At 50.2% G+C, this 16,791-nt stretch overlaps 1 protein-coding gene across 1 annotated transcript in view; it reads left to right on the forward strand.

The window, feature by feature from the left end:
- The window catches only part of SLC5A1 (solute carrier family 5 member 1), a 75,529-nt gene that overhangs the window by 37,078 nt on the left and 21,660 nt on the right, over positions 1-16,791 (forward strand). Inside the window, exons 4-9 of the mRNA XM_062181967.1 lie at positions 310-369; positions 2,038-2,142; positions 9,780-9,885; positions 11,428-11,508; positions 14,072-14,292; positions 14,531-14,666. Coding sequence (XP_062037951.1) covers positions 310-369; positions 2,038-2,142; positions 9,780-9,885; positions 11,428-11,508; positions 14,072-14,292; positions 14,531-14,666 — 709 coding nt within the window. The remainder of the gene's footprint in view (positions 1-309; positions 370-2,037; positions 2,143-9,779; positions 9,886-11,427; positions 11,509-14,071; positions 14,293-14,530; positions 14,667-16,791) is intronic.

Consider the following 16,791-nt stretch of genomic DNA (forward strand, 5'->3'; position numbering starts at 1 on the left):
TTTGGGAATGTTTACCACCAGATTTCCATTATCATTGTTATTATTACCCTTTAGGTGGTATCTGCTCCGTGCAGTCTGGGGAAGAGGCAAGGGAGAACTCAGTGCCTGGCTTGGGTCTGGAGCTGTGATGTTTTGTGGACTGCGGGCTCCCCTCCAGCTCTTCCTATGGGCTCTCTCGTGGCTACTTGTCCTGATTGTCAGAAAGAGAAAGTTCTGGGTGGTTTTGTCCTGCAGCAGCTGGGGGCCCCTTCGGACAGCAGAGAGACTAATGTGCTCCCTGGTTTGAGTCGTCTTCCTCTTTTGGTTTAGGCCCTGATTATGGTGATCGTGCTGGGCTGGGTGTTTGTCCCCATTTACATCAGGGCTGGGGTAAGTATCTGCTCTGTTTTTTTTTTTTTAAATTCTATTTCCTGATGGCAAATGCACACGTGGGCTTGGTCCTCCTTGAGGCCAAAGGGAACCCTAAAGGGATAAATGGCAGAAAAAAACCTGTGGATTGGCTTTTGCCAATCAGGTGATGAAATTCCGGAGGGGCGTCAAACAGACCACTGGGCCTGGGTCTGATGAGTCTTTGCAATGCACGTTCATGACTTTTTGCTTTAGGAAAGACCGCTGGGTAGCCCCACTGTATTCAGACCCCTGAAACATCCTGTTCTCTCCCTCTGGGTTTGTATTTGCATCGTATTTCCATGCACTGTCTCTTGATGTATAACAATCTCCAGCCTCTGCCTGGAGAAAGGAAGAAAGAAAAAGAGCTATATCCCTACCCCCTCTCCATTTCCATGTATCAGGGACTCTTGTTTGCTGGGCAGGCTAGTGGCACACAACTATCATGTGCACGCTCAGTCTCCCGACTTTGTCTCTCTGATACTTTGTGTAAGTAAGGTGGCTTCAGTGCCATCTGTTTAGAGAGACTTACTGAGCACCTTCCATGGGTAAATCTCAATGTTAGGAGCTGGAAGCAAGACAGCGGCACAGGGCAGATTCTCGTCTTCTAAGGGGCTCACAGATTGCTGGTGACACATGTAGGGCCCCAGGAGATAACAGGCCCTGGGTGGAGGAAGCCAGATGAGAAGTGTGATTGGAATTTGTGGCAAGGAACTGGGAAAGCTTATGGGCAGGCTGGCTGCCACAGGCTTTGGCACTGCCCGTGTACAGAGCATGGTGAAGTGCACATACAATCTGGCTACCTCGTTTGGAGCATTGGAAGGATGCCGCCATTGTTACAATGTCTTGTTTGCAGCAGATGCTCTGTGGTGGGATCAATCTCTCTCTTTCTCTCATTTTTATTCTACCTCTACCTCTACCTCTACCATTAGCCCTACCCCTAGCCCTACTCCTAGCCCTACCCCTAGTCCTAGCCCTAGCCCTATCCTAGCCCTACTCCTAGCCCTACCTCTAGTCCTAGCCCTAGCCCTACCTCTAGCTCTAGTCCTATCCCTAGCTCTAGCCCTACCCTTACCCCTACCCCTACCCCTACATCTACTTATATCATCTAATTATTTGTATCTATACCAGGGTACTTCAAAAAAGTTTGTGGAAAATGGAATTAAAAGACAAATTTATTTTGGTGTAAAAACTCAGAAATCCACACATGAGGGGTCTTCAAAAAGTTCATGGAAAATGCATATCATGAAACACCTATGCATGGATTTCAAGTTCTTTTTTTTTTTTTTTGCACCAAAATAAACTTATCTTTTCATTCCAATTTTTCTTGAACTTTTTGAAGTACCCTCATATATCCTCTCCCCCCCCCTTCCAGGGCAAGGATTTGTCTCCCTGCTTATGCCCAGTCATGTGTTCATTCATTGGCAGTCATTTATGGGGTACCTTCTATGTGTTGGGATAACACTGGCTACTCCTACAGTAGGGCATGTAGGATTGCAATGAGCAAAATGGCTGGGGGTCAGAGGCCATCTGGCCACCTAGCGTCCTTCCCAGGCCAATGAAAGTGATGAGCCCATGGCCGCGCTTCGTTGGCTGTGACGCCAGCTTGGACCTCTTGGCCGGCGGTGACTTCCCTCGCATCCCATGCAGGTGGTGACGATGCCGGAGTATCTGCAGAAGCGGTTTGGAGGCAAGCGGATCCAGATCTACCTTTCCATTCTGTCCCTGTTGCTCTACATTTTTACCAAGATCTCGGTGAGTCCACCGCCCCAGGGGCTGGACATTGGCTGTCTCAGAAACTGCCCACTATAACCCCCAGGACAAGCTGCCCCCTCCCTGTGGAAGGTCTACATATTTCTACTGCTCTTTCCCTTGAGCCAAGCCTTTGTGCTTTTGCCATTACTTGGGTGACCCTTCTTTTGGGTTAGTTTTTAGTTACAGGATGAAAACACTGGGACTTTCAGCTCCTGGCTTCAGCTTGTAAGGTGGCACCTGTCTGAGGTGCGCTTTGAGAAGGTCACTGCGCTTTTCCTTCTCAGAGGCAAGCATTCTCCAAGTCCACAGTTCAGGCAGGCGAAAGTCTGTCGATGGTGGTTGCCATGGTGAGGGCACTCTTTGCCCTCAGAGCTGGTGCAGGGGTAGTCATAGAAAAACCAAAGTGCCAGCGTCTCTCCCTGCCTTCTCTATGGCCTCACCTACTTTTCAGGTTACTGATTAAACCTCCTTGGACTTGGGAGCCCCCAGGTAGCCGAGGGGCAGCCTTGTTCAGCTGAGATCCCGATGGGGCACATTCTCCAGCAGTCAGATTTTTCTAGATTTTGCTTTTGTGTTGTACACGGGGTAGGTTACTCCTCCCTCTGTGCAGTTTCTTGGGCTTTTTCCAACATCATAGCAGCTGCACTCACAGCCTAAGACAAAGGGGCTCTCGACAAACGTGTCAGAAGAGTGACAGCTGTCCTTTATTTCGCATTGGTTTCTTCATTCAGGGGCTTTACTCACGCTGTTTCCAGTCCTCACCAAGAGTCCCGTAGGCACAGAGGTTCTGGTATCTCAGAGCTATTCTATGTCAAAGCCAGAATTAAGCTGAGTCTCTCTAGTCCCAGACTCTGTGGTGCCCTCACAGTTCTGCACGATGCTTGGATGGGATGAAGACACAGAATAATGGAATGGGATAGTCCTGTGTCCTAGGTTCTCCTTTTATATGTGGGTGGACTGAGACCCAGAGAAGGAAGGGGATTTTTGTGGGATCAGAATTTATTTCATTGGGATCAGAATTGATCAGGTGTCCTGATGCTGAATTTATGTCTTCTGACCCGATGTCTCTTGCCTTCTAAGTCTTTCACCCACTTGAAATTTAACCAGGACATGGCCGGCGCCGTGGCTCACTAGGCTAATCCTCCGCCTTGCGGCACCGGCACACCGGGTTCTAGTCCTGGTCGGGGCACCGATACTGTCCCAGTTGCCCCTCTTCCAGGCCAGCTCTCTGCTGTGGCCAGGGAGTGCAGTGGAGGATGGCCCAAGTCCTTGGGCCCTGCACCCCATGGGAGACCAGGAGAAGCACCTGGCTCCTGCCATCGGATCAGCGCGGTGCGCTGGCCGCAGCGCGCCTACCGCGGCGGCCATTGGAGGGTGAACCAACGGCAGAGGAAGACCTTTCTCTCTGTCTCTCTCTCTCACTGTCCACTCTGCCTGTCAAAAAAAAAAAAAAAAAAAAAAAAAAAAAAAAAAAAGAAAAGAAAAAAAAAGAAATTTAACCAGGACAGAGGAGGCTAAAATTCCAGTTAAATGGCCCTCATGAGGTAGATGGGTTGCAGAGAGAACATCAGGTGCACAATGGGTGTGTGAGGGAACTGGAGGAGGGACAGCCAGAGAGAGGGAGAGGAGGGAGGGATGCTGACAGGAAAGGCTTTGTCCTTGTAAATTTGGCTGCCTTCAGGTCCACCAAGGGTCACAGAGCATGCAATTCTTAAAGTAATGACACTGATGCCAGCTGTACCTGCCGGCAGCTTGCATCACATTACACAGGGGAGCAGTGGCCCCTGGACAGAAAAAAAGGTGTGAGTAACCAAGCATGGTTGTAAGGCATTGACACTGCACACGTATGAAGCTGATCTGATTTTGTTGTGTGTGCGCATGTGGGGAAGCCACGAGTGGCTTGTAGTGGGTGGGAAGAGAGAAGGGATGGCTTTGTGAGATACTCAGCCAGACAGGAGCTTACCAGGGACCTGTGAGGAAGGCTTGAGGAGGATGTAAGGGTCCAGTAGGTGTGTAATTGATGGGAGAGACAAAGTGCCCAGGACCTGATGTGGCCCAGGGCATTGGGCATGGAGCTTTGCCTATGGCTGCCATCTTGGTCTTGTACCATGCTTGGATGGGATGCAGGGCCCCAGTACTTGGGCCATCATCTGCTGCTTTGCAAGGTTTACTAGGAGGGATCTGGATCAGAAGTGGAGCAACAAGGACTCAAACCAGTGTTCATATAGGGATGCTGGTGTCTCCAGCTGTGGCTTAACCTGCTGTGCACAACATCAGCCCCCCGTCCCCTTTTAATAAACGGAAAAAATTCATGAAATATTTCAAACATACAGAGAAGCACAAAGAATAATATAGCAAATGCTTTTATCTCCACTGCTCTAAATTTAAGCAATTTATCATTTTTTCCAAAAAGAATTAAAACATTACAGATATAACCAAAAGCTTATGTGTTCCTATTATTCCTTCCTACAGGTAAATGTTGTCATGACTTCTTCTCACCCATTGATAATCTCTTTGACATGCAGACACACACACACACACACACACACCACACATCTCCTATCCACTGGTTCATTCCCCAAATGTCCAGGATACAAGAGCTCAACCCAGGTCTGCCATGTGTGTGGCAGGATCCCAACTACCTGAGCACCACCTGTTGCCTCCCAGGGGGTGGATTTGCAGGTAGCTGGATCAGAAATAGAGCCAGGATTCCAACCCAGGGTCTCCAATATTCCCTTGTGATCATCTGAAGTGGTGTCGTAACCACTGTGCCAACTACCTGCCCCTGTGATGTTTATTTCTAAACCACACACATAAGTTACTTTATTAATTTTTTAAATTTCATTTTGAAAGTAAGGGAAAAAAAGTTTTTTAAATAATAATAAAAAAAGACCTGGCTCCCTGCAGAAAATATTCCAGAAAGGAAATCCCTTACCTTCCAGTTTTTGTTGTGAGGGTCAAACTAATGCACGCTTTAGGAAGTCCTCGGTAAAATGGAACATTCTCTGACTGCAAAGGAAAAATTCAAGTGAAGCAGGAAGATGTCTGGGCAGCTATGGGGAACCCAAGTCCAGTGTCAGAACACCCAGGCTGAAGCGGGTTCCCAAAGGCGGCATCACCCACATGGCTTAGCTATGGTGTTTCCAGGCACACCTGCTGGCTTCTCAGGTTCAAAGGGCAGAATTTATCTCTGAGAATGGGAATGACTCGTGGGAGGAGGAATTTGCCCTAGGTTTCTTCTATGCATCAGGGAGGTTTTCTTAGAATTCTTTATCTGTGCTGTTAGATGAAGACGGAATATCACAGAGACAGGGCTTCCCAGAAGTCTTGACGGAGTTCGCTGACGGCACTATCTTGAGTTGTATGTTACTTATTTGTGACCAAGAACAGTAAGATAGTAATGTGGGCATCACGGTCTACTGTGGCGTGTTGTCATAAAGATTACAAATTGATCACTATGTCACTATGTGGGTAGGTTTTTTTTTTTAAAGATTTATTTTATTTATTTGAAAGTCAGAGTTACACAGAGGGAAGAAAAGGCAGAGAGAGAGAGAGAGAGAGAGAGAGAGAGAGAGAGAGAGAGGTCTTCCATCCGCTGGTTCACTCCACAATTGGCCACAATGGCCGGAGCTGCGCTGATCCAAAGCCAGGAGCCAGGAGCTTCTTCCTGGTCTCCTACTCAGGTGCAGGGGCCCAAGGACTTGGGCCATCTTCTACTGCTTTCCCAGGCCATAGCAGAGAGCTGGATGGGAAGTGCAGCAGCTGGGACTTGAACCGGCACCCATGTAGGATGCCAGCATTGCAGGCAGCAGCTTTACCTACCTATCCACAGCACCGGTCCCATGGGTAGGTGTTTTGTAAGATGTTGGTTGGAATGCCCACATCCCATATTGGAGTGTCCTCCAAGTGGACTCAACAGCTGGGGTTGGGCCAGGCTGAATCCAGGAACCAGGAGCTCAATCCGGGTCTCCTACATGGATGGCAGGGACCCAAGTACTGGAGCCATCACCTGCTGCCTCCCCGTGTGCACATTAGCGGGAAGTTGGACTCAAGAACAGAGCTGGGACTTGAACCCAGGCACTCTGCTATGGGACACCAATGTTCCAAGAGACATCTTAACCACTGTGCCAAATGCCCTTCCCAATTATTTCTAAAAAATATTTCTTTAAAAATTTAGAAATTTATTGGAGAGATACATGCACACACACTCGCACACACGCGCACACACAGCTCCTCCAAATCTCCTAGTTTAGTCCTCAAGCGCCTGCAGTGGTGGAGTACTTACTGGACCAAGGCTGAAGCTGGGAAGTGGGGACTCACTCCAGGTCTGCCATGTGGGTGGCAGAGACTGAATCATTGGAACTGTCGTCGATGCCTGCCAGGGTCTGTGTGAGCAGAAAGCTGGTGTAAAGGAGCCAGCACTGTGAACGGAAGCCAGGCATTCTGATGTAGGACTCGTGTGTTTTAATCATTCCTTGCTTCTAACTGACACGCAGTCATTCTACACATGGATGGGGTATGGTGTGCTGTTTCACTGTGTAATGATCAGGTCAGGGAAATCTACCACCCCAGGCATTTATGATTTCTCCGTGTTGGGAATGTTCAAACTCTATCCACTAGCTGTTTTGAAAACAATCATTGTTAATTGTAGTTATCCTGCTGTGCTATGGAACATTAGCAGTTACTCCTCCTGTCCAGCTGCACCCCTGTGCCTGCTGAAGACATTTATGTTTTAAAGATTTAATTACTTATTTGAAAGTTAGAGTTACATACAGAGAGGGAGAGAGAGGTCGTCCATCTGCTGGTTCACTCCCCAGATGGCCACAATGGCCAGCACTGGACTGACCAGGCTGAAGCCAGGAGCCTGAATTTTCATCTGGGTCTCCCGCATGGGTGGCAGGGTCTCAAGCACTTGGGAACCTTCCACTTCTTTTCTCAGGCCATTAGCAGGGAGCTGGGTCAGAAGTGGAGCAGCCAGGACTCGAACCAGCACCCACGTGGGATGCCAGCGTTGCAGGTGGTGGCTTTGCCAGATATGCCACAATGCCAGCCCTGCCAAGGGCATTTTTAAGGCAGGCGCAGCCTTGGGATCTTTTCCTAGCTCATTTATGCTTGTTAACTAATCCACCAAGTCAAAATTATGTTCATTTAACAACAGTCCATTGCAATCAAAAAGTGAGTCACCTTTAATTTAGATAACTTTTACAGTTAACAAATGGGCCCCTTAATTTAGATAACTTTATGTAGCTAATTGGAAACATGGGAGGCGAGGGACCAGCGTTACTTATCACAGTTTGAAATGGCCCAGGGAGCAGCCAGAAAGGAGAGCCCATTTAGCTTTGCAGGACGCACGCAGGTGGAAGATGCTCCTTCTTCTTGGGCCACTGCGGAAGGCAGGATGGAACTGACCCTGGCCCTGCGAGGAGGCTGCTCTCCTGAGCTGAAGCCTTTCCCACTTCCAGACGCTAAGAATCAGGAGCTCCTGTAGTCAGGTCTTTCTGCTGTGTCTTGCACTGTTTTTTTTTTTTTTTTCATTTTATTTGAGTGGGAGAGAGAGAGAGAAATTGAGAGCTTCCAGATGGCTCATTCACCCTCCAAATGTCCAGAGCTGGATGGAGCAAAGCCAGGAATCAGGAACTCCATCCAAATCTCCCACAAGGGTGGCAAAGGCCCAAGTACTTGCACCCTAATCTGCTGCCCCCAGGGTGCACATTAGCAGGAAGTTGGATTGGAAGCAGAGCTGGGACTCAAACCATTTACTCCAATATGGGATGTGGGATGTGGGCATTAACCATTGCACTAATTGCCCACTCCAAGACTTCCTGCTTTAAAGATGAGGACTCTAAGGAGTAGAAAAGTACAACATTTCATCCCAGGTCACTCTGACCTGTAGTGGCAGCTGCAGTGGGCCCAAAGCCGGGTCCTCTGAACACCAGCCCCGGTGTGATGCTTTGTCACCATCCCTCTCTCCGGCTCCTGGCTCTGTGTCTCCTCCTTCACCAGATGATGACATTAGGTCCCCTGGAGTTGAGAGAATCTGCAGAGGGTGGGAGCTGATGCACCAGGAACTGGGGGAAGGGGTTGACTCACTCTCCAGGGCTCACATTAACACACAGACTCGGGAGCTGGTATTAGACAAGCTGTCTCCCAAGTAACAGAGATAAGGAATAGGAGATCCTGTTGTTAGGGGTCTTCGTTACTTTATGTTGTTATATAAAAGAACAGCCGAGTCTGGGTAGTTTGTAAAGAACAGAGAGATGTATTTCTGACAGTTCTGAAGCCTGGGCCGTCCGAGAGTATGGTGCTAGCATCTCTCAGGCCGGGACTTCTTGCGGCACCGTCACATAGGGGACGACATCCCTTAGTGAGACCGAGCAAGCACGCTAACTTGGGTCTCTCTTCCTCTTGTGTTAGAGCCGGTGATCCCATCATGGGGTTCTCACTCTGGAACTCTCACTAACCCCATCACGGGGTGTCTCACCCTGGACAACTCTTCTAATCCTGACCACCTCCCAAATGGCCCTCCTCCAAATGCTATCGGCATCCGAATTCAATCATTCAGTTTCCAACACATGCACGCTTGGGGGGACAGAAAGGTGTGGTGGGGGTCCCTGGGGAGCTGTGCTAGGGCAGGCCAGGGAAGATAACAGAGGAGGAGAGGTGGAAGTGTTGAGTTCAACTCTGTCGGTCCATTCGCCAGGGCTCTGCCCGAGTGCCCTTGGCACCCTCTGAAATGTATTAAGCTTATGGAGTATGACAGCTTGTGCATCCCACATAGGGGCAATCTAGTTTCTTTTGCACCAAGATTTGAAAACAGGAGATTCTGCCCGCTCATTCCTTAACACCACCCTTCCTGGAGTATTTTGGGGAAGACAGGAAAAAACTTATTTTGGGTGACCCCAGTGCGCCCTCTGCTGGTTTTTGTTAGCAACTGCACCATCCATCCAGGTAGATTGTTCCTTTAGGAGGTGGCTCCGTGAGACTGGGAGGAGAAAGGAGGACCTTGGAAGAGAACAGAAGCAGTGAACTCTGGAGTGAAGAAGAAAGCAATTCTCTCAAAAGTCTCCCAAGATCACCTAGATAAAACTACCTAGAGCCAACCGTGCCCCCTACCAGGTGCTTGGTGATGCCTTGGTTGTGTTTGGGTCATGAACTCTGCCCGGGGCTGGGAAGATAACACTGGGATCTCGCTGAAGTTTCTCTCTGTGCTGGGGTCAAGGGTAGAGCTTGCCATTCTCAGACTCTCCTGCACCCAGACTTGCACACAGAACAGATCTGTGTACACTGATGTGCAGACCACAGGTCGTAGGTGCAGAACCCTGGTCTACATGTGAGTTGGAAGAACCTCAAAGCAAAGAGAGTCCAGAATGAAGTGCAGTTGCGAAGCGTTGTGTGTTGGGTTCCCCTGGCCGGAGAGTCAAGCTCCATGGTGTTCATAAAGGCTCTGAGAACCTGTGTGGCAAAGAAGCTGCCTTTACCTGGTAGCATCCAGCAGCATTTCGCAGACCTTGTGGGTGGTGGAGTCCTTTTCTCATCTAGAACAAAGCGTTCTTGAGAACTCGGGAGGAGAATATGGACCCCGTGAATAGGCGGCTTCTCTTACCCCTTCCCCTGCCTCTCCCCTCCTCTCCCTGCAGGCAGACATCTTTTCTGGAGCCATCTTCATCCAGCTGACCTTGGGCCTGGATATCTATGTGGCCATCATTATCTTATTGGTCATCACTGGGCTCTACACCATCACAGGTGAGCCCAGGAGCTCAAGCACTCATGAAGGGCGAATGGAAGCCGGGGATTTGGTTTTCTCCTGTGCTAGAGGAGAAGTAAACTCAGGAAGTGGTTTGAGGGTGGGGCATTTGCTTGGTGTCTACGCACAGGCCCTACAGGTTAGGTGAGTGGTCTTGAAAGCTCCGGAGTTTTCCGGGATAGGGCTGCTTCTTATAGGGAGGAACTTGGGAAGAGCTTGGCCTTGCCATTTTGTGGAGATGACTTGGCTGCTGGGGTGGGAGTGGGGGGATCAGGACTAAGTGGGGGCTGGGCGTGGAAGCAGGAGTGAGCACAGCGTGGGGCAGAGACTAGGTGAGCAGGCAGGTGCACGTGGCTGGAGGAGGGCGGACCCCTGGAGGTAGATGGGGCCTAAGTGGGCCACGGGCTGGAGACTTCAAATGAGATCACAGTTCATGGGCCTTGGAAGCCATACAGAGGCCTGGCCTTTGATGTGAGAGGGACTGGGAGCCACCGTGGGAGGGCCAGAGGGAGTGACCCATTCAAAGAGGTTTGGGAGGAAGAATCAAGAGACACCTGGAGAAGCTGGTGTACAACTGGGGGCTCCTTTGCAGAGATGTTGCTCTACCTCATTGGGTGGGGGCAGAGTTAGTGATGGAACCTGCTGCCCAGCTGGAGCCCCCATAGCTCTGGGCACAAGGAGTTACTTAGATGGTCTGAGATACCAGAGGGTGGACATGCATGGGGTCTTCAAAAAGTTCATAGTGCTTGGCCGGCGCAGTAGCTTAACAGGCTAATCCTCCGCCTTGTGGCGCCAGCACACCGGGTTCTAGTCCCGGTCGAGGAGCCGGATTCTCTCCCGGTTGCCCCTCTTCCAGGCCAGCTCTCTGCTATGGCCCGGGAAGGCAGTGGAGGATGGCCCAAGTCCTTGGGCCCTGCACCCGCATGGGAGACCAGGAAAAGCACCTGGCTCCTGGCTTCGGATCAGCACGATGTGCCGGCCGCAGCGGCCATTGGAGGGTGAACCAATGGCAAAGGAAGACCTTTCTCTCTGTCTCTCTCTCTCACTGTCCACTCTGCCTGTCAAAAAAAAAAAAAGTTCATAGTGCCTGCATTTCAAAGAAACCCCACAGCCCCTTATCTTTTAATTCCCTTTTCCAGGAACTTCTCGTATAATCATCCTGGAAGTAGCCCTTTGACACATGCCAACGTGGCGGTGTCCCCAGAGGCCCCTGTCATCAGCTCTTTGCTCTTCTGTGGTTTCACTCTTGAAAGATGCTTCCTCTCACCATAGTGGGGCCATCTCTTGGCTCCCAAGGGCCCCCATCGGGCTCTTCCTTCCTCGGGTGGTGAGAAACAGTCCCCTGTCCCCAAGGCCATCTCTATGGAAAGTATGGGTTGGGGATGCACTGAGAAGCGGAGTGACAGGACAAGGGAGGGAAGGCAGGTGAGTGTCCGAGGGGGCTGGGTGAGAGTAGAGGATGGAGCGTGGAAGGGAGGCAGGCAGGCAGCTCTGCTTCTCCGCTCCCCAAGTCTGATGTGTTGCTGTCCCGGCTGCTGCAGGGGGCTTGGCTGCTGTGATCTACACGGATACCTTGCAGACTGCCATCATGATGGTGGGCTCTGTGATCCTGACTGGGTTCGGTAAGTGGGGCCGGGGCAGGTTGAGGAGGTGGGGGTGGGAGTGGTGGCCCAGCCCAGACTGTGGGTGTGCCGGGGTAGCTTTGTCATGCCTGGAAGCTTCAGGTTGGGGCTGGCTCAGAGAACACCCGGATTCTTGCCTCTCTCTCTCTCTCTCTCTCTCTCTCTCTCTCTCTCTCTCTCTCTCTCTCTCGCCATACACACACACACTGGTCATCACTGTGAGCCTGGACCACTTCACATGATAGCATGGGGCTCTGTCTGCAGAGAAATTGAGCAAGACAGGATGAGGCTAAATAACCCAAGTAGAGATGTCCAAATGTTGAGTCTTCAGTCTTAGATTTTATGCTGTCCGCTTTGATGTCCACACAGCATGCTGTCCATACTTTGATGTGAAGTATCTTTTCTTTGGTGACTTATTGACAGGAGGTGATACCTATCCTTTCAATGCCCTTGTTTGACAACGTTTAAAAAACCGACTACTTGGGGCCGACATGGTGTGGTAGGTTAATCCTCCACCTGCAGCGCCGGCATCCCATATGGGCGCCGGTTCTAGTCCCGGCTGCTCCTCTTCCAATCCAGCTCTCTGCTATGGCCTGGGAAAGCAGTAGAAGATGGCCCAAGTCCTTGGGCCCCTGCACCCACGTGGGAGACCGGGAAGAGGCACCTGGCTCCTGGCTTCGGATCGGTGCAGCTCTGGCCGTTGCAGCCATCTGGGGAGTGAATCAACAGAAGGAAGACCTTTCTCTCTGTCTCTCCCTCTCACTGTCTGCAACTCTACCTCTCAAATAAATAAATAAAAATCTTAAAAAACAAACAAACAAACAAAAAAAGCAAAAAAAAAAATGACCACTCGATGGTAGTAGCCCTCCCAGTGTTTGTTTTTGAAATTTTACTTGCTGATGTGATGCTAAAGACAAGAGTGGAAGCCCTGGATGTAGGGATGTTGTTATGGGAGGCTACAAAATGCATTTTATTTTCTGGTGCACGAGACCCTCTGTGTGTCCTGCAAAGACCAGTATGTGCTCTCTACTCTTTTGTCTCCCAGCTCTTCCCCTTAGTCGCTATTGGTTGGCATTGGGATGGGCAAGGCAGGGGCTAGCATGATTGACTTAAGGACCAACAACTATCAGGTGGCGGGTTCCAGATTCCATTCCCTGTCCAGGCCACTGCACTAGGACCTGGGCTGGTGGTCCCTTTGTGTCTCTGGGTCTGGGCTTGGATTTCCAAGGACCATGGCTCATAGCAGAGGTGAGAGTGAAAAAAAAAGTCGTTGCATGTGGTACAAAACCAAAGTCTTCCATTTAATAATTCAAACATCTTTCCTTTTGTTTTTCTCTTTTAAATTTTTATTTATTTGAAAGGGAGAGAGAGCGAGAGAGCTCTGCCCCATTGCGGGTTCACTCCTCAGATACCCACGATGGGTGGGTGGGGAGAAGGAGGCTGAAGCCAAGGCTAAGAACTCCATTCAGCTCTCCCCCATGGGTGACTGCCTCCCAGGGTTTGCATTAACAGGAAGCTGGAGTCAGGACTCTAACCCAGGCATTCTGATAGCACATGAGCACCCTAAGCAGTGTCTTAACTGCTAGGCTATATGCAAACCTTTTGTCAAGAAGATTATAATTGAAGCACTTTCTTTCTGTCTTTTTTTATTTGATTTATTTGAAAGGTAGAGTACAGACAGTGATAAGGAGAGACAGAGAGAAAGATCTTCCATCCATTGTTCACTCCCTAAATGGCTACAATGGCCAGAGCTGGGCTGATCCAAAGCCAGGAGCCAGGAGCTTCCTCTGGGTCTCCCACACGGGTGCAGGGACCCAAGGACTTGGGCCATCTTCTACTGCCTTCCCAGGCCATAGCAGAGAGCTGGATCAGAAGTGGAGCAGCTGGGACTTGAACGGGTGCCCACTTGGGATGCTAGCACTGCAGGCAGCGGCTTTACCTTCTATGCCACAGTGCTGGCTGCATGGAGCACTTTCAAAACCTATTGCTGGGGCCAGCGCTGTGGCATGGCAGTTAAAGCCGCTGCCTGAAGTGCTGGCATCCCGTATGGGCGCTGGTTCGAGTCCAGGCTGCTCCACTTCCGATCCAGCTCTTTGATATGGCCTGGGAAGGCAGTAGAAGATGGCCCAAGTCCTTGAGTCCCTGCACCTGTGTCGGTGGCCCAGAGGAAGCTCCTGGCTCCTGGCTTCAGATTGGCGCAGCTCTGGCCGTTGCAGCCATCTGGGGAGTGAACCAGCAAGTGGAAGACCTCTCTCTCTCTCTTTCTTTCTTTCTCTCTCTCTCTCTCACACACACACACACGCACGCACACACACACACACACTCTGCCTCTCTGTAACTGCCTTTCAAGCAAATAAATAAATCTTAAAAAAAAAAAAAAAACTATTGCTTTGGGTCTGTATGGCCTAAGGGAGGGATAGGGCAGGAAGGGGACTTGCCCAAGCCTATGCAGTGAGGGCTCTCTGTTGGCTGGGTCCCCCTAGTCTCTCAGGCATCCATAGGAGGAAGCCACCACAAAGTGTGGAGTGTGACATAAGTTTGTTTCTGTGTCTGTGCTTTCTAGCTTTTCACGAAGTGGGAGGGTACGAGGCCTTCACAAAAAAGTACATGCAAGCCATTCCCAGCCAGATCTACGACGGAAACACCTCCATCCCACAGAAGTGCTATACCCCAAGGGAAGACGCCTTCCACATCTTCCGAGATGCCATCACCGGGGACATCCCCTGGCCTGGGCTCGTCTTTGGAATGAGCATCCTCACCCTGTGGTACTGGTGCACTGATCAGGTACCCAAGCTGGACGTGCAGGGTGGGTGGACGGACCAGGCTCTCCCCCATGGGGCTGCAGGAGCTCTTGTCTGTCTGTGGCTTATCGGGCTAAGAAAGGCAGGGACGGGCTCCCGTGACCTGCAGGCTGCTGAGCCCCGGCGACACAGAGATGGCACAGGACGGAGACCTGGCATCTCAGGTGGTGTCGCGGGCTCTCTGGCCTGCCCTCCTGCCCTCACTCGGCTCTCCCTGTTAGGTCATTGTGCAGCGCTGCCTGTCAGCCAAGAACATGTCCCACGTGAAGGCCGGCTGCATCCTGTGTGGGTACCTGAAGGTGATGCCTATGTTCCTCATAGTGATGATGGGGATGGTGAGCCGTATCCTGTACACAGGTAAAGCTCCCCGCTGCACCCACGGGCTTCTCTTCCCCACCCGTCCACCTCCCAGGCACTTCTAAAGCCCTGTAGCTCCCTGCTCCTGCTCCCCTCCCTCCTCTTCTTCCTTTGCTGTGATAAAAGCCAGCTCTCACTGTTCCCGAGATGCAGAACTTTTGGGGTTGTTCCCCCCCATTTCTTACATTGGCAGTTGCTTTCCTTTCTTTAAAACCAAACACATCTTCCAAGTTCAAGTTTGTGACATGCCTCTTGATTGTCCCCCCCCCCCCACTCCTATTTGCTCAGCTGTTATTCCTCTCCTGGCCAATCCCAGGCTTGTGGTGTGTATGTGTGTGTGTAATGTCATTTCCAATTTCCATGTCAGAGGCTCCCAGCCAGCCAGTCTCTAATTATCTGAGGCTCTGGGCCGGGTTTCCGGGATAATTTCCTTAAAGTCACCCTGAGCCTTGCCTTTTGCTGTGTAGGGTGAGAGATTCGTCCCTTGCTTCTTCTAAGACCTGCTCCAGCCTTGCCATTTGCAGTTTTTTTTTTTTTTAATTAATTTCGGGTAGCCAGCATGAGGCTAAACTGTTTCCTGCCATGTAAAATAATGACAAAAAAAGAAAAAAACAAACCCAGAGTGACAGTTTGGTGCGTGTCCTCCAAAGTCAAGACAAGACAGTCTGGAGACACTTGCTGTTACTGGCTGCATTCTCCTCATAGTGTTTTCACATTCCCACCTGTCAGGAGGAAAACACAGGGGCCAGCGTTATGGCTTAGCGGGTAGAGCCACCACCTGTGATGCCGACATCCCATATGGGTGCTGGTTTGTGTGGCTGCTCCACTTCTCATCCAGCTCCCTGCTAATTAATGGCCCGAGAAGAGCAGTGAAAGATGGCACCAGTGCTTGGGCCCCTGCTACCCATGTGGGATACCCGGATGAAGCTCCAGGCCCCTAGCTTTGACTTGGCCCAGCCCTGACCATTGCGGCCATCTGAGGAGTGAACCAGCAGATGGAAGATTCCTCTCTCTCTCTCTCTCTCTCTCTCTCTCTCTGTAACTCTTCCTTTCAAGTAACTATATAAATCTTTAAAAAAGAAAGATACAGCCAGCCATTTGAATCCTTGGGTTTGTGCATGGTGTATTCAACTAGCTGTGGATTTAAATATTTGAAAAAAAAAATTGCATCTGGACTCAACATGTACAGACATTTTTTTCCTTGTCAGGATTCCTTGAACAACAGAGTAAACAACTATTTACATAACATTTGCATAGTGTCATATATTCTAAGTATTCTAAGTAACTCATCTAAAGATGAGTTAAAGTACACCAGAGGATATGCACAGGTTCTATATGCATTTTTAAAAAGACTTTATTTATTTATTTGAGAGGCAGAGCTACAGACAGAGAGAGGGAGAGCCAGAGAGAAAGGGCTTCCATCCGCTGTTCACTCTCATAATGGCTGCAATGGCCGGAGCTAGGCAGATCCAAAGCCAGGAGCCAGGAGCATCCTCTGGGTTTCCCACATGGGTACAGGGGCCCAAACACTTGGGCCATCCTCTACTGCTTTCCCAGGCCACAGCAGGGAGCTGGCTTAGAAGAGGAGCAGCTGGGACTCAAACTGGCACTCACATGGGATGCCGCCATCGTAGGAAGAGGCTTGGCCCACTACACCACAGTGCTGGCCCCTCTATATGCCTTCTATACGAAGGACCTGATCATTCATAGATTTTGGTAATGGGGATTTGGGGCAGTCATCCAGGGATACCAAGGGATGACTAGATAGCTAACTGAACGGTTCATATTATAATGGATATTACACAATTTATGTATAAAAAACTGAGACAGTGCAATGATGAATCAATGTTATATGGAGCTGCACCAGATGAGGTACCTAATAGGTGTTCGCTGATGTAAATTCTACACAGATTTTTTAGAATTCTCCTCAAGACTCTAGATCATGTCTCCTTCCAATCCAAGGCCACTTTCTCTCTACCTCTACCTCGTAAATTTCCCTCTGCTTTGAAACTGTCCTTCCTTCCTACTCTGAATTTGAGGATGTATTGGACTGGTGGGGCAGGGACATGGCATGGAAGGGTGGAACCACTTCAGGGTTGTGGTAGGAATGTCCTCTGAGAAGTCT

The sequence above is a fragment of the Lepus europaeus genome, chromosome 23 (assembly GCF_033115175.1).
Source record: "Lepus europaeus isolate LE1 chromosome 23, mLepTim1.pri, whole genome shotgun sequence".
NCBI classification, from domain to species: Eukaryota; Metazoa; Chordata; class Mammalia; order Lagomorpha; family Leporidae; genus Lepus; species Lepus europaeus.